Here is a 25,648-nt window from a genome sequence, read left to right as displayed (position 1 = left end):
GCCCACCATCTCCCAATTAGAATGTATCACTTGAGCACCCCTTCTCTCATTACCATCACCACTAAAATGTGTTACGTATCTGTGGGGCCCCGGTGGAGCGGAACCAAATGGACATCTAACTGCCCTTGCTTACTTCAGATCTAAAGTAATAAGGTATTCCTCTGTATCACAGACTCGATTACGGAGGACGTACAATGGTGTTACGTCCTTACTTCAGGGTTAGAAGTGAAAAACAGCACATAGCCCAAAACTGACTTTAAAGTTTTCTTCTACCATTCACAAAGTTCTGAATAAATGGTTTTCTATCTGATATAGGAACCCACATACCCAGTGAAATGTGAAAATCACTGAACTCAGACCAAAGCAAAGAACAAAAAGACAGACAGTAAATCATACATCTGATAAGGGGCTAATACCGAAAATATATAAAGAACTCACACGACTCAACAGAAAGACAGCAAGCTAACGTCTGGCCATTCACACCATTCCATGGTTTACTTCATTAAACAAATATTTAAGGTGGCCTCAGCACACATGAGAAGAAAATGAAACGGCACCGCCCTCGCAAAGCTGACAGAATACAGCACCAGGAAGGAAATACAGGGAGGCGAAGGGGTAGAGGACGATGGCGGTAGTGCTCCTGTGACGGGGTGCGCAGGAAGGCCTTTCCAAGAAGGTACTGCTAGAGGGGAGCCCAGAATGAAGTAGAACACACAGTGCCTTTAATTCCTATTCAAAATACATGAGTTTTTATTTAAAGTAGAAATAAATTGCTCTCATTTACAGGGAGGGTGTCTGGTACCCAAGCCCAGACTCTATCTGCTACAGATCCTAGAGGATGGATTTCAGCATCCTAACCTGACGTCACTGTCCTCTCTGCGTGGGATACTAGGAATTGCTTTCTAAGGAAAGTAGATAACCTGCTACAGCAGTCTCCTACTATTTTAGGCCTTTAAATTCCCCCTGAAGAGAGGAAGTAGCCAAACGCAACCAGGCCACGGTCTGGTTAGATCTCGTTTCCTCCATTTGCTGTAATTTTTAGAACTCTCCCAACCAAAGGATCAATAAGCTGATGCTGATGCCTGACCATCAGACTGCTGAAGAATCTACACACACCAGCTCTAGCAGCTTTACCTACAGGAAGAAAGGAGGTACCAGCCCTCCCCACCCCACCCCAAAAGAAAGCGGTTCTGGGACAGGAAATGTGACACCTGAGGACACTGGGCCAAGACAGCTGCCTCAAGCTGACTCACTTTATAAACAAACGTTAATCCAGAGGAGGTTCTCTCATCTGTCCTCAGAACTCCAGTATTCGACACAAACACAACACGCGGCCTTGCAGCTGAGGTTTAACATCTCCCTGAGAAAAAGAGAGAGGAGGGCACAGAGGCAGACACACTGGAGAGCTGTGACTAAACTGAACACAAACGACGCAGAGCTGGCAGTCATGGAAAATTCCACACAGACCCAGGACTTTCCCGACCCCAGCAGGCACTGGAAGCAGACAGTACAGACAGTGTCCGTCCTTTCAGACAGACTGAAAGACTGGCCAGCGCTTAGAAACGCTAAATAAAAACATGCTACAGCCTTGCCTCCGTCTCTTCTCTTTACCAAAAATGTATAATACTTAAGCAAAACAACCATCTCCCAGCACTTTGTACGATGAAGGGCAGCACTGCCTCTTGATTCTGACTGCATGGTATAAACAGCCACAGACCTTTAAAGAAAAAAATCATGTTCTACTTCACAAATGATCTTTAATTTTCCCACAACATGGTTAAGGAAACTGAGAAGAGAGAGATGATGAGAAGAGAGAGATGAGACAATTCGCCTGTGGTTGATACTACTTAAGCGGCAGCAGCTCCTGAACTCATTATCAGGTCGGGATGAATGTTCCTGCTACAAAAGTTACCTTCTGAAATACTTTTTACCTGACAGCAGTTCAGAAGGCATCAGTTTAGCTAAATCTACACTGTCTGGGAGTTAAGGAAACAAAGAATCCATTTGCTAACTATTGGTGAGGTCCACCACTGAGCCTTTGGTACCTGAGGCAAAAAAGAAATATCCAGAAGCAAGAATGAAGTCCCCTCTGCTTGCTCAGATCAGTATTCAGAAACTTTTTTGAATTTAATTTTACAGACTATTTTTAATGTTTCAAATCAAGCAAAACAGCTTACTTAAAACAATCACCACCACAACAAACCAAAGTTCAAGAAAATTCCTTGGGAAACAGCCCAGGTCAGTTCATTTGAAATTTCGTGGTGGAATTTTTCCCCCTTGTAACCAGCTGAGTTCTGAGCCTGCCCTTCTGGTTACTGCCTGACTTCAGATTTTTCTTTCAAGCTGATAAACACAGTGGAGAACTGGAAGGATTTAAAAAAAAAGAAAAATCCACTCTGAATTGATGGAAGTGGGTGGAGAAAGAGCTCATATTCCAATGAATCCATTATTTCACGTGTCCAAGAAAAGAGAACTAAATGTTCTCTTCATATTTGCCCAAACTGTCCCACATGTCTCCACAACCTGAAGTCCAGCCTAACAACTAACCTTCTGAGCTTATTTAAACTACCGAGGAAGCGACAGCACGGTAACATCTGGAATGGACCAGAGGTCAAGTTCACCTCTCTCATTTTAACAATGAAGAAACTGTGTCCTAGGGAGCTTAATACTCCCGTGGTGAACAGGGAAAGAGCTGGAAAGGGAACCCAGGACTTCTGAGTCCCATGATACTGGGCTGCATCCATGGGGCATTACGGATGAAACACATCAGGCAGTTTAGAGTTCCTCTTTTATCCCACAATTCTTTATCAATGCCACGCTCCGATGTCGGCTTGAAGGGTGCCAAAAGGAATCTCGGTGGAGGGGAGGGGCCCCGCCCCCGCCTCCACCCCCGGGGTCATGAGCTTATAAGAGACAAACCAAGAGCAGCGGCAGAGCCTGCTTTGGAAGAGAGAGGAATAGGGTCTTCATCTACAAACACTCCTGGCCACTTTTCATGAGCTCAGCTCTTGGTCAGTAGAATTCTTCAATCACAAAATACGTCCTCCCCACAGAAAAGGCTATACCGAGCTTGCTCAAAATCCTGCTTTGCCCTTTTGTTCCACATTCAGATAAGAGAACAGGGAACAGAGGCATGGCTATTCCAGGTGACACACAGGTCAAGCAGACAGCGGCTCAGCTTCCCTGTTGGAAAAGGGGAGCTGGGCTAGGGCTTCCCTTCCGCGGTCCCCACAGCAAGGGCCCCTTAAGAGGCAGCAGAGACGTGACTTGCCCTGTCTCTACTGAGATGACTTCTGTCAAACACCCTCATTCCAGTCCAATGATGCAAATTCTTTCAAGGGCAGTGATGTTATTAGACACTATTAGAAAGCATGGAATTCAGTATGAGATAGGGTTAGATTCAGTTTTAACTACATCAGAAGTTAGTGGATGGTCTGGGAACTAGACGGCACATGCCCACAACTAAGAGTTCGCAAACCACAAATAAAAAGATCCTATATGTTGCAACTAAGACCCGGTGCAGCCAAAGAAATAAACATTAATAAAAATAAGTGGAGTGACTCTAGGCAACTGAGCTTACAACCCCGAGCCTCAGTTTTCCTCTGTGTAAAATGAAGATAATAATCTCTGCCCCAAGATGTTAAGAACCAAATGAATAATACACAAAAGTGCTCTTGTAGTAGCTGACAAATAGATGCTCGGTAAATACTAGTCATTTCTTCTCTTTCTCTGTGAGACAGCTAAAAATGTATTCAAGCCACAGAATGAAATACACCCTATTTTACTCTACCAAGGAGTTTCTCCGGCAGCACTGAGTCATGCTCATCTCCACCTCCTCTTCCACCCCCACCCCGTCTGCAGGAGGCAGAAGTCTAAGACGGTGCCCCCAAATTCCCATCCCCTTGCATATACACCTGTATAAACAGGGGGTGGCGGATATGATGGGAGAACCACCGCCATGATTAGATTATGCTCTAAGATACAGCTGCCTTGACAGGGAAAGGCAAATGCTGTGCATCGCCTACAGGTAGAATTTAAAAAATACAACAAACTAGTGAATATAAAGCAGAAACAGACTCACAGATACCGAGAACAAAATACCGGTTACCAGTGGGGAGAGGGAAGGGGGAGGGGCGTTACAAAGGTCAGGAATTAAGAGATACAAACTACTATGTACAAAATTAGCTACAGGGATGCACTGTACAACACAGGGAACATAGCCAATATTTTATAATAACTATAAATGGAACATAACCTTTAAACATTATGAATCACCATGCTGTACACCTTAAACATAATATTATACATCCACTATACCTCAAAAAAAAAAAAATACAGCTCGCTTTAAGAAAGGGAAATTTCCATCAATAGATGAAAGGATAAATGTGGTACACACGTACACACACACACACACATATTACTCAGCCATAAAAAAGAATGAGATAATGCCATGCGCAGCAACACGGATGGACCTAGAGATTATCACACTAAGTAAGTCAGACAACCACTCATATGTGGAATCTAAAAAATTATACACAGAGACTCATAAACAGAAAACAAACTTATGGTTACCAAAGGGGAAAGGAGAGGGATAAATTAAGAGCTTAACAGATACACACTATTATATGTAAAATAGATAATCAGCAAGGAACTACTATTAACACACAGCACAGGAACCTATATTCAACATCTTGTAGTAACTTATAATGCAAAATAATCTGAAAAGGAATATATATATGTACAGGTATAACTGAATCACTTTGCCGTACACCTAAAACACTGAATCAACTATATGTGTGCTCAGTTGCATCTGACTCTTTGTGACCTCATGAACTATAGTCTGCCAGGGGATTTTCCAGGCAAGAATACTGGACTGGGTTGCCATTTCCTACTCCAGGGGATCTTCCTGACCCAGAGATTGAATCTGTATCTCCTGCACTGGCAGGGGAATTCTTCACTGTTGAGCCACCTGGGAAGCCCATATTTCGATTAAAAAAAGAAAGAAAAGAAAGAGAAATTACTGAGTGGGCTTGACCTAATCAGGTGAGCTCCTAAAAGAGACAGGAGTCTTCCTGACCAAGGACATCTGGAGTGTATATACCATGTATTAATTTATTGCCACTCATCTTGTAATGCACCCTGTAATAAGAGCTCTGTAGTAAACAAATGAATTCCTTTTTCTCCTTTAAAGTGAGCATGATGTCAAGCTTCCTCAGCAGAGGGCGCTGGAGGGGCACGGCAGGCAAGGGCTAGAAGCTGGGGGACTGGGTGTGAGGCCACCTGGCGGAACCTGCAAGGCTCTAGCCCAGGGCACGGCCATTCTTCGAGGTAGAGGCGAGGCCTGGAAATAACCTTTCTGCAGTCCTCTCAACATGGAAACCAGAGCCCCTGCTTGGACTACATGCTTTAAGGTCCTCCTGCTCATAGGGTCGCAAGGATTCCCAACACACACCCTGGTCACTGATCTCCAATGCCCACTCTCTTGCCTGCACTCCGGAGTGTGTCTAAGTGTTTGCCTAGCAACTCTAGGCCAACTCCAGCCTGGCCAAACCAATGAACTTCTCCGCTATCTGGTGGGCTGAACTATGCCTTCTCCAGCAAGGTCTGGACCCTTTCCGAGTTGTCTGTGCCCGTCCCTGTCTCCCCTGAGCCTCAGGCGCCAGGTGGGGTCCCCTTCTCTCTTACGGCTGCTCTTCCGTCACGGAGTACAGCTAGAGAAAACCTCCTATGTTTAATCTACTGTATGGTTTCCACCTCCTTACTGAACCCAGACTGCTAGAGGATGAGGAGGACTGGGCAGAAAGGAAGATTCTCTCTTGCTAGCTTTGACAATCGAAGAGCAAGGGATGTGGATGGCATCCAGGAGCTGAGGGCAGCCCCCAACTGAAACCCAGCCAAGGAAACAGAACTCTATTCTTCCGCAGTCATGGGAGTGTCTGGAAGAGGACCCCAAGATCCAGGTGAGAAGGTATAAACTTACTTTCCATTAGCCTGAAGCCAACTCTCTCTCTGCTACGGCCCTTTCACTACTACAGGACAAAACAGGAATATGCCCTAATTTTGGCAGCTCTGAATTTGATTATCTTTCCTTTTTACTTCCACACTTTCTATAGTAGGCCTTTCAGTTCAAATTCTCTTATCTGCCAAATTATAAATGAAAAGATTATATGGTCAGAGTAAGATAAACAGACTTTCTCATATAGTATGTAATAATATGCTGGGCCAGGTACCTAGATTTCCTTTCCACTATCAACAAGTCAAGACATCCTAATACTTCACACGCATCCACGAGAGAAACGTAAGCAAGTTTCAGACCAAAAAAACTAAGCGAAGGCAGGTACTCCTCAGAGGGAAATAAAGTGACTACAGGCTGCTTTCCATACTCTGAGAGCATATACTAACCCAGATTAACTTGTGCTTCTGTTTTCAGACCTCACAGGGCATGAAAAATGGTAGACAAAGCTCAGGACCCATTCAAGGTACAGGGTCTAACAAAAGTTTCACACATACCCCCTAAAAAGCTAAGACCCCAAAGGGTTCTTTCTGTCTTAAGGCAAGGATAAATCAAAGAACACCTTTGAGTGGAATGCTAGGAAAATAAACTGTCTCAGACACCAATACCAAGCAGGAGGGAGAAAAACACCGCCCAGAGAATTAGCCTTCGTGAAAGTTTGCCAGCTCAAATTCATACTTCGCTGTTTTTTGTTTCTTTAGTCACTCAGTTGTGTCCAACTCTTTTGTGAGCCCCTGGACTGTAGCCCACTAGGCTCCTCTGTCTATGGGATTCTCCAGGTAAGAACACTGGAGCAGTTTGCCACTTCCTTCTCCAGGGGAATCTTCTTGACCCAGGAACCAAACCTGCATCTCCTGCACTGGCAGGGGGATTCTTTACTGCTGGGCCACCAGGGAAGCCCATGGTTTTAAAAAAGAATATACTGAGAATTGTATTTAATTTAATGGCACTCTGCTGATGGTCTTAGGCACCTGGCAGAAGCAAAGTACATCCTTTCTGAAGGAGCCCACCTTCATACCAGGCCTCAAAGAAGTCATACAAATAAAACTAGAGAAAACAGGGAATTCCCTGGTGGTCTGATGGTTAGACTCCATGCTTTTTTCACTGCCAAGGGCCCAGGTTCAACCTCTGGTAGGGGAACTAAGATCCTGCAAGCCACAAGGCGCAGCCAGAAAACAAACAAAAATCCATAGGGAAAACAAACATATGACAGTCAAATATAACTAAATGCATATGGAAACAAGGCACCGTGAGTGAGAGACAGCAAAGAGCAGATATAAACCGCAAGGACTTCAGACAATGAAATGATCAGATAGAGACTATAAACAAACTGTCTACTGTTTTTTAAGAAATAAGATACACTTAAAATATATGCAGGGAAAAAGGAAGAGGGGAAAGAAAGGGGAAGATAGGAAAGGAAAACAAAACTATAATAAGAGCAGCAAAAAGAACTTTCATAGAAATGAAAAACTATAATACTTGAACATAAAAAAAGTCAATAGGTAATGTCCTGGTTTTGGTAACAAGTAGCTTATATCAGACTCATTCTATAGACAGTAATTATAAACTCTGAACAAAATACAAAAAAATAACTAATTGATGGTACTAGAGAGTGTCCAAAGCAGGTAGAGTCTGAAGGGATTCAATCCTTGAAAGAAATAAGGAACTTTTATACAGCATTTCCCCAGAGGACACTGTCCAGTCTACGTGAAGCTCAAGTTCATCCCTGAACCAAGCATGCAAAGGCCAAGTGCTGGCGGAAAACACCCGCAGGGCCGAGAGGACAGAGCAGAGATCGCTGCCGCTGTGAACGTCAGAGGAGAGCTTGGAGTCTCACGCCAGAGGGCCTTGACACACCTCAGACTTTCCACGAAACCCCAGAAGGACCACATCTTCGTGGAGAACTCATTCTAAGGGAAAACCTGAAATAGATCTGCCCCAACAAAGGGTAAAACCAACCTTCCACAGGTTTAAGGTGGTCAATTAATAATTTAAGTAGAATCCAGAATGTCTATATTCTACAATATCTTGCTGTTGCTCAGTCGCTAAGTCATGTCCGACTCTCTGCAACCAGGCTCCCCTGTCCTTCACTATCTCCCAGAGTTTACTCAGATTCATGTCCGTGATGCTATCTAACCAACTCATCCTCTGCTGCCCTCTTGTCCTTTTGCCCTCAATCTTTCCCAGCATCGGGTCTTTCCCAGTGATCTATATCTAGCTTTAGTAAATATCTAGCTAGATTCAATATCCAGCATTTAGTAAAAAATACACAGGCAAAAAAAACCCAAGAAATGTAATCAACAGTCAAGGACAAAGGAATCAACAGAAGCTTGAGTCCAAAATTACATAGAAGCTGCAGTTAAAAGGTAATGTTTCTCTGACTTCCCTGGCAGTCCAGTGGTTAAGACTGTGCTTCCACAGCAGGGGGCCCAGGTTCAATCCCTAGTCAGGAAATTTCCCCATGCCAAATGCACGTGAGGTGCACCCCTCCAAAAGGTAATGTCTCTTAAGCAGAAAGTGAAAGTCGCTCAGTCGTGTCCAACTCTTTGGGACCCCATGGACTATATAGTTCATGGAATTCTCCAGGCCAGAATATTGGAGTGGGTAGCCTTTCCCTTCTCCAGGGGATCTCCCCAGCCCAGGGATCAAACCTAGGTCTCCCACACTGCAGGTGGATTCTTTACCAGCTGAGCCACCCGGGATTTACCCACCCAAGATTACTGGAGTGGGTAGCCTATCCCTTCTCCAGCAGATCTTCCTGACCCAGGAATCGAACCAGGGTCTCTTCCACTGCAGATAAAGGAAGCCCAAATCTGGCCTACAAATGGCTGCGTGCTAGAGGACAAGGAGCTAGAGTTCTATCTGAGGGAAATCAAGGCACAGAAAGGCAAATAAATCCTCCTCCTTCCTATGCTAGCTCATGTAATAAAGGCGTTTATTATTCTCAAATAAACACAAAACAGCATTATAAGTATGTTTAAAGACTTAGAAGACAAATTGGCTATAAAGAATGAACAGATTGAGAATCTCAGAAAGTAAATTAAAACATTAATAAAGAATCAAATAAAAATTCTAGAACAAAAAAGTTTAATGTATGAACTGAAAAATATTTGGATGGGTTTACCATAAGGTTGGAGATGATAGGAGAAATAGTGAACCTGATGAAAAATCAGCAGAACTTATCCAATCCGAAGAAACAGGGGAAAAAATTGAAAAGAAAATCAAAGTCTACCATACGTGGAATTGTAGACTCGGAAAGAGAATGAATAGAGATTAAAAAAAAAAGAATATAGACTGAAATTTTCTCAAATTTGGTGGAAAACAGTTAAGATTCAATAGCTCAGCAAACCCAATCAGAATAAATTCTAACAAAACCACACCTATGCACATCATAGCAGAATTTATACTGAAGAGCAAAAATAAAGAGAAAATCTTGGTAACATTCAGAGCACAAAGAATGCATAAGGAACAACCATTCAAATTACAGCTGAGTTCTCAGCAGAAATAATGGAGGACAGAGGTAATGGAAGAGCACCTTAAAACTGGCTGAAAGAAAAAAAAACCCTTCAAAAATGAGAATGGGGACTTCCCTGGCGGCCCAGTGGTTAAAAATCCACCTTCCAAAGCAAGGGACAGGGTTTGATCCCTGGTCCAGGAAATAAGATCCCACATCCAGTAACTAGAGAGCCTGCCCAGAGAGAGCCTCCATGCCACAACTACTAACCCTGAGCTTCACAACAAGAGAAGCCCCCACGAGCCCACAACTAGAGACAGTCTACTTGCAACGAAGATCCAGCACAGAAAAATTTTTAAAAATAAAAATAAATACATAAAATAAAGAGGAGGGGGAGAAAAATACAAAATTTAATTCCTGAAGGAATTAGAACAGAATACTGAAAATATTCAATTAACCCAAAGGAGGGCATAAAAGGACAGAGGAGCACAAATGAGTTGAGCCAAACAGAAAACAACGAACAAATAGTGAACCCAAACCTAGCTATAATCAATACATTACTTACATTAGTTACATTAATTGTATAAGGAATACCCCTTTGCCAAAAGGCAAAGACAGTCAGAATAGAAGAAATAGTAAACCCAAGCAGTATACCGTCTTCAAAAGGGCACATTCTAAATATAAACGCACAGATATAATGAACACAGGAAAAGTGGTACAATTATTGACATAAATAAGACAGAGTAAAAATTGAGTTAAGGAGTATTACCAAGGATAAAGATATCTGATAATGTTAGAAATGTTAATTCACCAGAAGACATATGACAATCATATATATGCATCCTTCTAATAACAGAGCTTTAAAACGTATGAAACAAACAAGGATCTTTCTTTTAAAGAGAAATAGAAAAATCCATGATTATAGCGCCCTAGAGCCTGTGCTCCGCAACGAGAAGCCTCCGCAGTGAGAAGCCCTCTAGCCTCAATGAAGAGTAGCCCCGCCCGCTGCAACCAGAGCCCTCAGTCATGAAGGAAGACCCAGCACTGTCAAAAATAATACACAAAGAGTTATTTTAAAAAATAATAATTTTTAAAAATCACTGATAATAATACATTTTTCATTACAAATTTTCACACACAGCATCGTATTCAAAAATTCACCAAACCGTACTACAACATAATCAGGTCAAATATCATTCAGCCTAGCATTAAGGCCTTCTGGTCTCCGGGTCAACATTTTTCTCTGTCACTCTGCAAGTAAGATTTACAATTAGTCAAGCGCTTGCACCTTCACAATATAATACTAAATTTCTAATTTACTCTGAAGATGTGAGTTCTGTGACTCAGGGTAAGCTACAACATAACTCAAATTAACAACTAATCTAAGACCAAGAGAAGGTACAGAATAGTAACTAAAAGGCCTGTATGCTTACGAAACAAAAGTGATCTTGCGCCTCAGAGAGGGTACCATATGTAGAGCATTCAGGCTTTCCTCTGCTGAACTAGTCACACAAGCTGGTTGTTCTGGCAGAGATCCTGATTTATTCAGAACTCAAACAAGGTACACCCCATGGAATCTAACCTTGGACTAGAACACACTGGAAAGAGAGAGCATGCCACAAGCAGAAGGCAATCCACAAGTCTGCGGCTGTTTCAGAGCGCAACTTTGCTTAGGAAATCCAGTTCTTTGGGCATGTCTTACTATAAACGAGGTTATGCTCAAGAAACTATACGTACAGTGCCAAACAGTAAAGTAATTTGCATTTCAAATTAAATGTCTCACAGAATCACACCCCTGCGTGGAATAAGGAATGTAAACTATTTGGAATTTGAATTCCATCTGCAGGTTTCAGGCAGATATTTTGTAAATAGGATAAATGATCAAGTTTCTTTCAACAAAAGAAAAAAACAGTTGCATAGAGGCCTCCCTGGTGGCTCACACAGGAGAGACAGTCACTCCCTGCTCCGGGAAGGTTTCACACACCGCAAAGCAACTAAGCCCGTGGGCCACAGCTACCAAGAGCTCCAGAGCTCCAGAGCCCCAGAGCTGCAAGTACTGAGCCTGCCGCCACAGCTAGCGAAGCCCTTGCACCCAGAGCCTGTGCTCCCAAATCAGACAAACCATCGAAACCAGAAGCCCACTGACTGCAACCTGAGAGGAGACTGCTCACCACAGCTGGAGAAGAGCCCTCACAGCAACAAGACCAAGCACAGTCAAAAATAAATAAAATTAAAAAGAAAAAAAGAGAACCTTCAAAAAAATTGCATAAAGTCTATACCACCCAGCTCATTTCCCCATAAAGGCCTCTGGAAGCATTTAATGTTGCAACACTGTGTACTAACTACCTTTATCAACACACTGATGACAGTACTGACCCACTGTCAACAAAGCAGCCGCCAGCACACTGGGACAACGGGAAAACCTAGACAGCAAGAGGCAAGGGCTCAACCAGTTCTTAACCAAGTCACTAAGACCCAAAGTGACACAATTTCCAACCAAGTCCAGTTACTGTATTTTATACTTGAAAATGAAGACGCAAGGCATGAGACTAATTGGAAAGGTCTCCTGCCTGCTTTAAAGAGAACATCCAGAGAATTAACCAGATTTCAAAGACAGAAAGTCAAAGAACACTTTTGGTCATCTTTGTTTGATCTCAAGTCATTCCTCTGTACAATAATTTTCTCTCTCTTTTAAGATCCCACCATCAACCTTACTGCTCACGCAGCAGAGATCAGAGGAATTTAAAAAAGGCTTTTTCAATCACAGGACCACTCCTTGGCTCCTGGATTGATGAAGAGCTCCCTTGCTGGATTTCTGGAGGACATTTGATTCGGGAGGACAGGCTGGTACTCAGTCACCCCTACTCAGAGGAGGAATTGTTGATGCAAGTACTTCTTCTCATTTACTCTTTAGAGCTAAACACAGCTAGAATAAGAACGCTCTCTATTCACTACCTGTCAGACTTCCATTCCGGGGAAGTGTGAAATGTTTCACACTTCAGGTCTTTCGGGGAAGACCCAAAAAAGCCTCTTCACCTTTCTGAAAAGAAAAGAGTAAAACAAGGCAACCTCATGAAGTCCCATCATCTAAGCTCTCATGTCAAGGCAGTCAGACATCATCCTCAGCCACACTTCCATCATGCTGTATGATTCAGCTTTAAACACGGCAACCTGCACTTAAGCAAGAAATCTAATGGCCAGACAGCCACAATTCATGGTAATTTAACTCTTTGACAGGGGCAGATTTTGACGTATGCCAACAACTAGAATTGGCTCCTACCCACAAACCTCTTTGAAAAACCTCAATGCAAAAGCCCCAGGATATAAGAAATTCAGATTCAGAGCCACAGAGAACCCTGGCTTTTCGTCACAGGATCAGAAGTGCTGCCTCCCACCATATGTGAGCACTAAACAATAGCCGGCCATCACCAATACTTTTCCATACAAGGAAGCTCAGGAAACTAGTAAGCTCTCTTTTACGAAAAAGAACTGCTGGTTTTAAAACAAGCAATCCCTAAAAGGATAAATTTTATGGTATGTGAAATATATCTCAATTTTAAAAAAGAGGGACATCCTTGGCAGTTCAGTGGTTAAGACTCTGAGCTCCCAACACAGAGGGCATGGGTTCAATCCCCGGTCGGGGAACTAAGACCCCACAGGCTACTTAGTGTGGCCAAAAAATAAATAAATAAATACATAAACAAAATAAAAAAAAAAAAAACAAAGACAAAAAACAGAATACTTCAAATGCTGTTTTGCCATTTCTAACAGTATTTGAAAAATATATGTTGAGAAATGACTTCATATAGCCTAAAGCTTTCATTCAACAGTTGATACCATCTATTCAAACAGAAGCCAATTATTAGCATACTTTGATATAGTGTATAGTGAATTATTTTAAAAGATTACCCTTTCTCTGGATTACAATTCCAGTTTAACGTCTATTCATGAGATAAAAGTCATAGTAAAGAATGGCTTTACTGGCTTTATAACACGATATTTAAGTGAAGAGAATAGGCTCAAATACTTCATGGAAGTAAAATCTAAAGCACTATGATGACAATTTCCAGCTAATTATGACTGAAATAAGTGCCAAATAAATTACACCTGTATTGTCAGAACTGAGCATCTGCACAATTCTTAAGCAACATACTGAACAGAGGAAAATATCTTCTTTCCAATCTTAAGTTACTATTTCTAGATGTTACGCCAAGAACCAACCCCAATTAAACAAAAGTATAAAGTTTCATGATTACCATGAAATTTAACTTGGTTAAGTTTCTTGATAACCTTAAGTTAACCAAACTTGACTTGATAACCAAAACTTAACTTGGTAACCATGAAACTTAACTTGATAACCACTTATTTAACTTTTAATCACACATATGATAAATACCAGAAATAACTGATTATTATTTTAGAAATTAACTACTTACAAGAGATAGCAGCAAACTGAACAGGTCACCAACATAGTGATGATAACTCTGGGGAAAAAAAAACAGTGCAATCATTAGATAACCAAGCAAACGTTGTAGGGGGTTAAGCTCCCTTCCCAGGTGATCAAGCTGGCAAGGACTGCACTCTAGGAAAATGGATCTGATCTGCTGACACACCAGTAGACATCAGCGTGCCCTGCGCGCACTCGGCAGAATTCTACATCAGTCATTAACATTTGTATATAAGGGAACGTGTACTGATGCCACAGTTTAGAGGTCTATTCCAAACCCACCTAAAACTGAGCACAAAAGGCTGCAGCAGTAATTAGCTTTGATGCCCAAGTAACTGCCCTATCTGGTAGTATTCTCTGCTATGAAATGATACTATACTTTTTAGCCTTGATCTCTTCCCATCTCCATTTCTTTCTGAAAAAGTTAAACCTGGATCTTTGAGCAGTTGAACTCTGACATTTTAAAAAATTGAACTTGTGATATTCTTTTCACTTTCTCTTTCTAAAGGCTCCCCTATGAAATCTCCTACTCCCGAAAAGCTCCGCCACTTTCATCCCTCAGATTTGTCGTCATCTTGCTCATACCGCCCCTGCACCTGCAGTCACCAACTGAGAAGGATTAGTTCTTTGTTTTTTGGCTGCTCTGGGTCTTAATTGCAGTATGCGGGACCTAGTTCCCTGACCAGGGATCGAACCTGGGTAGCTTGCATTGGGAACATGGAGTCTCAGCCACTGGAACACCAAGGAAGTCCTTAACACCTTTAAGCCACGCCCATCATCTGTAAGAACGATTTCCAAATATGGCATCTCCACACCCCACAGAATACGCGAGACTATCTCCTCGAAGGCAAGGAGCAAACCAATATGGCATCTCCACACCCCACAGAATACGTGAGACTATCTCCTCGAAGGCAAGGAGCAAACATCACAACTCCTATATGTGATGACGTTTAACTTATCCTTTAGAAATTCTGTGTGTGCCTGTGTGCGTGTGTGTGTGTATACATACATATACACACACATATATATTTTCCCCCCTTTTGGTTAATATATTGGCTTGTCCATTCACTCATTCAACAGACTCAGGGTCCTGCATGTACCAGGCTCTGGAGAGAGAGGAGAAAATAAAAGGGATGACGTTTAGCAACAAAAAGGCTCCTGGTGAGAGGGTATCAGGTTCAAAGAGGACAGAGGCCTGTGTGACTGAGCACAGCAAGGAGAGCCTGGCAGAAGTGAGGTCAGAGGTACCTTACAGCCTCTGAAAGGAAAAGGGAAGCTATTTGGGAGGGATTTGAGGAAAGGACTGACAAAATGGGGCTTCCCTGGTGGCTCAGATGGTACAGAATCTGCCTGCAATGCAGGAGACTTGGGTTTGATCCCTGGATTGGAAAGATCCCCTGGAGAAGGGAATGGCAACCCACTGCAGTATTCTTGCCTAGAGAATTCCATGGACAAAGGAGCCTGGTGGGCTACAGTCCACGGGGTTGCAAAGAGTCAGATCCAACCAAACAGCTAACAACACTGACAAAATCTGATCCAAACTGTAATAGGATCTCTCTGCAGGGTGAAAACAGACTTGGGAAGAGGAAGCCAGGGGAAAAGCAGAAAAACCAGTTAGAGGAGAGTTGCGCTAATGGACCAGCCTGGTAGCAGTATGGGTTGTGAGAACTGGTCAGACTCTAGATACATCCTGAAGGCACATTCTGCAGCAAAATATGTACCTCATACATTAAGCTTATAATATAATGCATACATAAATAGGCATTAAGGTTGCACTACCGAATTTTAATGGTTTCATAATAAAAATGTTTGAAGGTCTATAAAATCAAGTTCAGCTTCTCACTTGTCATCAGTTCGCTCCATTCCTCCTTCTCACCCCTCTACCTTCAAACAGCATTTCACTCCTGAACGTGGGTGCCCTAGTGTCCCCAAAAGCATTATGTTTGTTTATCCTCCATCCCAAGCTCCGGTTCATCTCCTTTCATTCCCCTGCCTCAACCCAGAATCCCTCCCTCCATCTTCCTCTTCCCCAAAAGACCACCTCAGAGAATGGGAACAGCTGAGGCCCCTTTGTACTATTCATTGGACATTGGAGAGCAAAAGGTCCCTCGGGGGAATTCCCTGCTGGTCCAGTGATTAGGACTCCGAGTGCCCAATGTGCTGGGGAACTAAGATCTTGCAAGCTCAGAGGTGTGCCATGGCCAAAACGCACAAAAATATCAGCTCCTGATGTGCTTTTTTTCTGAGTTATGGTCTGCTTAAGTGTTTAGGGGTAAAGTGTCACAACCACTGCAACGTGTGCTCAAATGGTTCAGCAAAATTATGTATGTATGTATGCACACCCGGATTCAGAGACAAAATATAAAGCAGATATGAGTGTTAACATTATTGAATCTAGGTGGTGTTACATAACACTTACACTGCTCTCTTCTTCTGTATGTTTACCAGTGTTATGTCTGAGAAAACTGGAGCCGTGAACCCTTGGCACACTAATCCCCGTGCTCTGTCGCCACCCCTCCCACCCTGCACCACCTGAAGTTTTTAGAGAATCTCTGGATTCCTAGAGGACAGTGGGAAATCATAAAGAATAGGAATGGTTAGGAACCAGCATTCCAGGTACAGACTTCGTTGTATTCCGCCCTTTTTCAGGTGCAGAAAAGATGACAGTAAGGGGCTTGCTGTAGGTTACACACAGACTCAGAAGACCTTTTTCCCTTTCGCCCCCGTTTTCCCCCCATTTCTCGAGGTCCTGAAATCCTCCTAATGACCCAAGCTTCTGCATTTTGACATGCAGGGATCTCAGAGAAGAAAATTTAACAGCAAAAACTCCTTTCTCTCCTTCTCACACAGCACCTTTACTCATCTCCTTAATGAAGATGTTTTCAATTCTTCAAATCAGAAATGCTCTTCTGCATTAAAAATTCACCATACTCCTTGAAGCAATTCAGCCCCTCCGTTTAAAAAAAAAAAAAATTATCTGCAGTCTTTTCAGGAGGTAAATGAGAACCAATAATAATTTAGTACTAACATTTCCTTTACAGTGAGGAAATAGGAACATGGAAAAGTTAAATTATCCAAGGTCATAGGGATCATCCAACTGGGAGCAGTGTTTCTCAAAGTGTACTACAGTAACTCCTAGGAGACACCTTGTGTTTTAAGACCTGTCCGATCCTGCCAAGAGCAGGAAATAACAAGGGCTGGGGTGGAGGCTATGAATTAAATCCAGATAACATATTACTAGCAGGTCAAACCTGAATCGTAACACTAGGACTACAAGCTGAGTAGCCCATGGACCACAGAAGGCACTTCATTACTCTGGGTAAGAGCAATGGCATCAAGGCCCAAGGCTGGGCACAGTGGGTCCCAAACGGGGAGCTTCAAGAAAGAAGTGGTCAGCGCTACCAGCACATTAATAAATGCTTTCTGAGCATGGAGGCTGGAAAGACAGTGGGTAAGGGAAGAGCTGAACACAGAATCACAACAAAAGAGCACTTTGTTGTTCCCTAACTCTAGCAGGAGAAACAAGTCCAAGGAATTAAATCTGGTTAGCACAAATTGTTCTAATAACCTGAGAATTCTCATCTATTACAGGCTGGAAAGATGACCCTACATAACTGATGCCATCTGAGGAGGGGAGAAGAGGGGAGCAGAATGGGTGGACCTCATGCCACCAGATGATAAATTCACCTACAGTTTTTACTTTTTAAACAAATTATGATTTACTTGTAAGCTAAATGAAAGGAACGGGTCTAACACAAGTTTATTCCAGACAGTAAAAGCGGCTCAGGGCACAAACTATTAAGTAAGAGCATTTTCTTTCCTTTAATAAAGGCAACAGATCACTCAACAACCCTTCAAGCCTATGCATGTAGAGCACTGTGAAGTCACCAATTAGTTCCAAAGAATAAAACAAGAGATGGTGTTCCCCAAAATCTGTGATTCATAATAAGCTTCACCCCACATGATCTTGCCGCTGAGAAAAAATGACTAAAAGGCAAAGAGGAACCAGAAAGAGGGTTTCCAAAGCTCCTTTGAAGATAAGACTATTTCATACCATAATAAAAAAAAAGTTTACTTACAAAACAGATAAAGCTCTATTTCACAAAGAAGCCGGGGGAGCGGGGGGGGGGGGGAGTCTTTCTTAACCAATCATTCTAAGAGCTTGTTATACACAAGTGCGGGAGCGCCCTTCGAAAGGTATGACGCAGGGGTTTCTTAACAATACCTCCTGCGCTTTGGTCATTAACCTCGCTCCAGATCAAGCCCCAACTCGCTCCTGGCGCCCACTAGATGCAAGGCCTGGGCTCAGCGCTGCGGCACAAGGGTGTGCTGTGCAACTGCGACAGCCTGTGAGGCAGAGAGGTCAATTTCTGTTTTATTTATTTGATCCGTCCCTTTAAAGTGTAGGCAAACGAGGCCTCATTTGGGTAGACAGCGGGGCTAGGGCGACAGCCGTCTTGGTGACGAGCCCCAACTTCTCCTCGAGGAGGGATACGTCCATTTCCGACGGCACCCTCCCCACACAGGGACGTGAGGAGAAAAAATTCCCTCAAAGCCACCGGAGGCCACCCTCCTCAGTTCGGGCTAGGAGACACTGAGGCTGCCGCGACAAGGAAGTCGGGGGGCTGCCGAGGGGTGGGGGGCCGAGGCCTGACTGCAGGGCGGGATCACCCGGGCAAGGTCTCCGACCGGCGCCGTCGCCCCTTTCCCCGCCCGGCCCGGCGGGTTCTCACCGCGCTTCCCTCCGCAGGCAGGCCTGGCGCACTTACCCCCGGTTGGGACCCTTAGGGATGAACCAGGGCACCAGGAAGCCGACGATGCCCCAGAACACGCTCATCACGATGAGAGGGACCGTGAGGCCGGTATACGCCATGGTTGCTGCGGGAAGCGCCAGCCCCGGGCCCGCCGCCGCACTCGGGTCCCACCCGGAAGTGTCAACCCCGGCCGCGGGACCTGCGCGCGCAAAGGCCCGCCCCCCGCGTCCCCACGTGACCGCGCGCGGGACTCCGCCCCGTCCTCCGCTGGGAGACCGCCCGGCTGTTGCTGTGTAAAACACTCTGGAGCCCCAGAGCTAGAGATGTGTCGTCAGGGGCTCAGCAAAGTTTTCAGATAAGAAGGTGACCCTTATAAGAAAAGTGTAATTATTTACAGCCTTATCTTCTTATGCAACAAGCATATATAGAGAACTTCATCGTAAGTTTCTGTTCAGAATTCTGTGTGGTAGCCACTGGGTCATGAGCTTTAAGTGCTTGAGTTTCGTTTTGAACACCTCACGACAGCCTATGACGCCGTTTAATTATTATCCCCACTTTGCAGGTGAAGAAACTGAGGCCCAGGAAGGAGGTTAAGGATCTTGCTCAGGGTCATATAGCTAAGTAGCAAAACCAAGATTCAACCTTTGTTGGTGTGATTTTCAAGGCCAGTGCTCTTAACTGCTGCCGTACTGAATGACGTGGACTGTGCCAGGTTTGGAGGCTTACAGGAATCAGACACACCTACCCACAGGGAGTTCACAGGCTGGTGAAAACACGGACTTTGAGCAGGCCACTGAATGCAGTGTGAAGGTAGGTTGGACCACCGTGCATGACTTTTCCACCCCAAGCCAGTCTTGAGCTGAGCCTTGAAAGAGGAGTAGGGATTAGCCAGGGTAGTAAGAAGAAGGTAACAAGGAATTTCTGATGCTTGCCAAGGATTTGCACACATGTTCAGTGTATGTGGGGCTTCCCTGGTGGCTCAGAGGTTAAAGCATCTGCCTACAATGCTAGAGACCTGGGTTCAATCCCTGGGTCGGGAAGATTCCCTGGAGAAGGAAATGGCAACCCACTCCAGTATTCTTGCCCGGAGAATCCCATGGACAGAGGAGCCTGGTGGGCTACAGTCCACAGGTGGCAGAGTCGGACACGACTGAGCGACTTCACTTTCACTTTCAGTGTATGTGACAACCTTGTAACAGGAAGAACGTAATTCTCAGAGAAGTTGATGGAGCTTTCAGGCAAAAGCAAAATGGAAAGCAAATCTAAACCAACCCAGTGTGCTTTACCCTGGACCATGATTTCCCTGTGATAGTCACGTTTCCCTCCCTTGAATTACCTCCTGGTTTCCTTCCTCATTCAACTAGAATGAATTCTTGGATTAAAGGGGAAGTTGGACCAAAGATCTGTGACATCTCTTCAAACATGATTTCAAACCTTTACCTGAAGGACCAGGTAGGAAACTAGTTGGTCTCCTGTGTGCTCATCCTGCCCCTTCCCAACAACTCGGTCTCAGCAGAAATTCTGTTGTTCTTAAGTTCCATTCCAGGCACCACCTTCACAAGACCTATTTCATTCTGTTAATGCATGTCTTGTGGCCTTGTACTTGTTTGTGTGTATAAATCAACCAACCCTTTAGTAGAGGGCAAACTCCTTGAGAATGGGCGCTGTTTACCAGATCTGTCTGTCTTAGAAGCATTTGATGCCTAGAATGTGCTCAATAAATATTTATACAACTGCAATGAATAGTTAAAAAAGGGTGACATCAGCCAGAACTAAATTAGAGAAAAAAGCTTGGTCTTTCTTCCCATTTCTTTTTTTAAAAGCTTATTTCTCATTGTGGCATACAAATATACGTAACATGAAACATACCTTCTTAACCATTGTTAAGTGTACAGTCCGGTAGTGTTAAGTATCTTCACATGGTTGTGCACCAGATCTCCAGAACTATTTTATACCCACTAAACAAGTCCCCATTCTTCCCTTCCCTGGTTGCTGGCAAGCACCCTTCTACTTAATTGTTTCTGTAAGTTTGACTACTCAAGATACCTGATGTAAGTAAAATCATAGAACATTCGTCTTTTTGTGACTGGCTTATGTATCACTGAGCATAATGTCCTTGAGATTCATCCATGTGGTACCACATATCAGAATTTCCATCCTTCTTAAGGCTGAATAATATTCCACTGTATGTACATACCACATTTTGTTTTTCCATTCATCCGTGATTGGATAGTTGGGTTGCTTCCACTTTTTCGGCTATTGTAAAAAATTTCCCCCTCTCTTAGATTAGTGCAGTATTCTCTTTTAAGTTGATCTTGGTAAGTCTACCTTTTGCTTTGCCTTCTTAGCAGCCTCTCTGAGAAGCAGATGTCAGGAGCACAGGCATGTAGCTATTCAGACACTGGTTCTGTTCAGACACTGGGCTGAACTCTGTTTCAGCCGCTGTGAAAGAGAAAACACTTTAATCTGGGTTTATATATATGTGGGCTAGTATTGGCCAATAGCTCCCTCTATCAGTCAGTCTGTCAAAAACCTTTTATCACACATTCCAAGTGAAAGCTGTGGAGAAGGCCGAGCTAGGGTTCAGAGACCCTCCAGATGAAGAAATATTCTCTGGTTTCAGGTCTCCTGCAAGAAAAAAAATGAGACTTTGGGCAGCACGGTCCCAGGACTGCTGGAGAGTCCTAGAGACTCTCCCAGTGGGTCGGCCAGGTCCTCTCTTTTCTAACCACCAATCTAGGTGACGCTGAATTTGACACTGACTTTTCTTCTTTGCTTCACCAAGAACACCATTGCAACAGGTTGATTGCAGAAGCATTATAAGAATGCATTTGTTTTCTACTAAGCCGGACATAAAGGAACTGTGCACAATGTCACTCTTCTGGCTACTTTTTTTGGTTTTGTTTTGGAAAAGGTAGTTATTTTCTATAAAAACATTAACATGTTTTGGGTTTATTATTTTTTAAATGAATTAAAATCTTACAGTGTTAATGTCTAACATGGTGAATTATTTTGATAGATGTAATCCACATAGTAAAGGTCTTTGGGTCCTCAGTAACTTTTATTTATTTTTGGCTGGGTCTCTGTTGTTGCAAGTGGGCTTTCTCCAGCTGAAGGAAGTGGGAGCCACTCTCCAGTAGCGGTGTGCGGCCTTCTCAGAGCACTGGCTTCTCTTTCGCGGAGCATGGGCTTTAGGGCGCGTGGGCTTCATTCAGTAGCTCTGGCGCTTGGGCTTAGTTGCTTTGCAGCTTGTGGAATCTTCCTGGACCACGGATTGAACCCGTGTCCTCTGCATTGGCAGGGATTCCCAACCACTGGACCACCAGGGAAATTGCTCAGTAATTTTTAAATTAGAGGAAGAGTCTCAGAGGCAACTTCAGTAGGATAGAGTAAACAAGAGTGGACCGAAACGTTACAGTGCAAACCCCAAGGAGCTCCTAAACAGGAACACGGGGTTACAAAGCCACAGTCGTAAAGCCCCTTCCAAGTTGATTGAGAAGGTTGGAAGTTAGTGGAGAAGCAGAAACTCGAGCATAATTTACTGCTGTTTACTCCGCTCGTGTATAGGGAAAGTGTACTGTGGGCCGACACCACTGATTATGGCAGCTACCAGGTTTTGGCGGCCACTCGTCAGTCATTAAACAAGGTGCTCTGAATTACCTGTCTCACTGAGTGCTCACAACACCTAAGTAGGTGTTATTAAATTCTCTCTACATATTGAGAAAGAGAGGCTCAGATTTGTAACTTGCTCAAAGTCTAGCTGTTTTAAGAGATAAAACTGGGATCTGTATGTAAGTCTTTGTAGCTCCTGTTCTTCCTAGCAAACCACTCTCCCTCTTCTATCTCAAATAGTAAATCACCAAAAGAAAAAAACCCCTTAAATTATACACTACTTTAAAAGATAGAGACATCTAACACATAAGATGAGACCTTTGAAAACCTGTTGCAGAATTAGCTGCCCTCATATTAGGGATAGGCTAGGATGTGGTTGATTTAGTTATTTCTGATGGACAAATAATATTTTACTTATATTGATGCGTATTTGTATTGTAATTATGGTGTTCAGGAAATAAATCAACCTCATATCGCTAATTAAATTTGGATGACCTGCCATTCTCTTGAAGACTTATTCATGGACCAGACTTTAGTAAAAACCCAATCATGTATGTATGGAATATTTCTAGAAGGATACGGAAGACTGGAAACAGTGACTGCTTCTCGGGAGAACTGAGTGACTGAGAGTCAGTGGGACAAGGAGACTTACTCTTCACTGTCCACCTTTTGTACCTTTCATGTTGTACTCTATATGCATGTGTGCGTGCTGTCGCTTCAGTTGTGTCCAACTTTTTTCGACCCTATAGACTGTAGCCTGCCGCTCTCCTCTGTTCAGTTTTTTTTTTTTCTTTAAAAGAAAAAAACTAATTAAAAAGAACAATGAACAAAGACCCAAGCCATTACCAGATTGGAACTGCTCAGCTCTATAGTCTATAGCATCAGCAGAGTACAGAGGACTCTTGGTTAGTGAAGCTCTGCCTGGTTCCCAGACCTGATTACTTCCTTGCTTACCCAACTCACGTGGAAAGCCCTGTAGCTGAACATCTCAGACCCCAGTGCACTGTGAAAGCAGACACTCGGAAGGAGTTATCTGCAGTGTGAAAGTTTGGAGTTTTTCCAAAATAACACAGGGGACTCACTCATGTCAGTGGATACCTGCAAATTTGATGAAAAGGTCAGTAGGAAACCACTTAATTCAAACTCATTCCAGGAAACATGCTAAACCCCCCTCCCCAGCCGGAACCTTGATAAGCAGGCTTGATAATGCCGGACCTATCCAGCTGGCATTCTACAGTCCCAAGTTCCTGCAGCAGCCCAAGCACAATACTGCTGCCTTTAAACCCTCCCGCCTCGGTCAAGAACCAGCATTTATCCAAACTCCCTGGAGAAAAACTTTTCCAGCATTTATCCAGACTCTCTGGAGAAAAACTTTTCCCTGTATTCCTGCAGACAAACCCACTGCAGTCTCCTCAGAAAGACAGTAGCTGTCACTTGCTGAGTTCTCTATGCTCTACGCACAGTATCTCAAGTAGTGAGTCTTGACGACTCTATTTGGTAGGTACTCATTTCATCTCCATTTTATAGACAACCATACAGGCCCAGAGAGGTTAGGCCATTTGCCCAGAGTCACACAGCTAGGAGATGACAGAGCAGGGATTAGCTCTCAGTTGATGCCAAATTCCTGCTCTTGATCATGCACTATTATTCGCATGACTGATGATAAGAAGTCTGGTGTGATTTGGGGGAGATTACAGTTCTCAAAACTCTTATGTATCACTTGAACACGGTGCTGAAAAGAAACCAAATCTGATTCCTAGGAAATAATCATCATTTAAGTGTAATGGTGAGAGTAATGGTTGGAGCCTAGGGCCCAGACCAGGAATCAGAAGATATTATCTTACTATAAATTTAACCTAGTTTGAAATCCTTTATTCAGATTTGGGGGCCTAAAACGTGTTATCAAGAGTGAAGACAAAAAGAAACAAACTCCAGCCCTTACTGGTTGACCTACTCATCGTGCCTGCTAGACACACAGCTCAATGCGCTGATACAGTCGCCATGTTTTGGGCACCTACTATATTTTATGTGCTGTGATTTGTAGACTCCTGATCCACAATTTCCCAAATTTACCTAGTCATAAGTATCATACAAGGGCCATGTGAAGAGGTCTGAAGAGGCCTCTCTCTTCAGACCTACTGCATCACAGAACCTCCAGGCAAGGACGTAGAGACTGTTAGCAAGCACCCACATTGACTCCTAAAGTCAGTGGGGTCTGGTGGACTGCTACTTTAATTTTCAGTCTTGAAGATCAGTGTTTCTAGCTGCTTACATAAAATAGGGAAACAGGCTCATAAAAAGGGCTGACCAAAGACCAGAACAGGACTTGACTCAAGATTCCTCTGACTCCAGAGCTGGCATCATTCTGCTCACTCTTAACGCTGCAGTCAGAACATGCATATGGAGTTCTGCGGTTTGTGATCTTATCAATCTTCTGTGAAAAATCATTACTTGAGTGCAAGGTGAATGTTAGAATTGGAAATACTGAATAATAATAGCAATATTAGAATTTATACACTCATACTTTCGAAGTGTGCTCAGTAATAATAGCCCATTTGATCCTGGCATTTTATTTCGGCATTTTCCGTGAGACAGGAAGGCAGTGCAAGTATTATTTTCTTTTGGCTCTGACAGTAAAGAATCTGCCTGCAACACAGGAGACCTGGATTTCATCCCTGGGTGGGAGGGTCCCCTGGAGAAGGGAATGGCTACCCACTGTATTCTTGCCTGGAGAATTCTATGGACAGAGGAACCTGGCAGGCGACAGTCCATGGGGTCACAGAGTTGGACACAACTGAGAAAATGGAAGCTGAGATGAACAGCTTGCTCGAAGGCCTCTGACCACCCAGTGGCAGAGCCGTGATTGGCACTTGACGGCTGGTGACAGTGCTCTTCCCACTGCAGCACTGTTGCTGCAAACAGATTCTTCTGTTCCATACGTCTGGGCTCGCATCAGACTCTAACAAAGGGTTGCTAACAGGAGAGAGAGGAACACCAGAGCGGGCTGATGCGGGAGGTGAATGTCCTCTGACGCGCTGAGGCCTGGGTTCAAATCCTAGCTCTGTCTCTTATGCTCTCTGGGGTTTGGGCAGTTAACCTAAACTCGTTTTCTTCAGCAGTGAAAATGGAAAATAATGGAATCAGCCAACATGTATTAAGAAACATCAGTGTCAGATAAACCCTGTTACTAGAGAACCACAAAAGGCTGTTTGATGCATTAATCAATAGATTGTTTACCATAGGGGCAAGGGAGGATTTTAGATGTGGCTCTGAAGCTAATCTTAAGGAATGACTAGAAGTTAGATTGGAGTCCATTGAGGACAGGAAGAGTCCCCTGTCCCCACACACTGATGCTGCGCAGCTGAGGG

General features: G+C 43.6%; 1 protein-coding gene and 1 long non-coding RNA gene across 2 annotated transcripts in view; one reads left to right on the top strand and one right to left on the bottom strand.

The window, feature by feature from the left end:
• The window catches only part of ATP6V0E1 (ATPase H+ transporting V0 subunit e1), a 28,089-nt gene extending 9,242 nt beyond the window's left edge, over positions 1–18,847 (bottom strand). Inside the window, exons 1-2 of the mRNA XM_004016871.4 lie at positions 18,684–18,847; positions 13,904–13,951 (exon numbers count right to left, since the gene is read on the bottom strand). Of these exons, the coding sequence (XP_004016920.1) occupies positions 13,904–13,951; positions 18,684–18,787 (152 nt within the window). The 5' untranslated portion in view covers positions 18,788–18,847. The remainder of the gene's footprint in view (positions 1–13,903; positions 13,952–18,683) is intronic.
• Positions 18,848–18,927: 80 nt separating this feature from the next.
• LOC132657908 (uncharacterized) lies at positions 18,928–21,666 on the top strand. The gene is made up of 2 exons (XR_009596708.1): positions 18,928–19,107; positions 19,231–21,666. It is a non-coding gene; the product is annotated as an uncharacterized LOC132657908 (long non-coding RNA).
• The last annotated feature ends 3,982 nt before the right edge of the window (positions 21,667–25,648 follow it).

Source organism: Ovis aries, chromosome 16 (assembly GCF_016772045.2).
Source record: "Ovis aries strain OAR_USU_Benz2616 breed Rambouillet chromosome 16, ARS-UI_Ramb_v3.0, whole genome shotgun sequence".
In the NCBI taxonomy this organism is placed as follows: Eukaryota; Metazoa; Chordata; class Mammalia; order Artiodactyla; family Bovidae; genus Ovis; species Ovis aries.
Note: the sequence above shows the minus strand (reverse complement) of the source record. Positions and strands in the feature narration are given on the sequence as shown.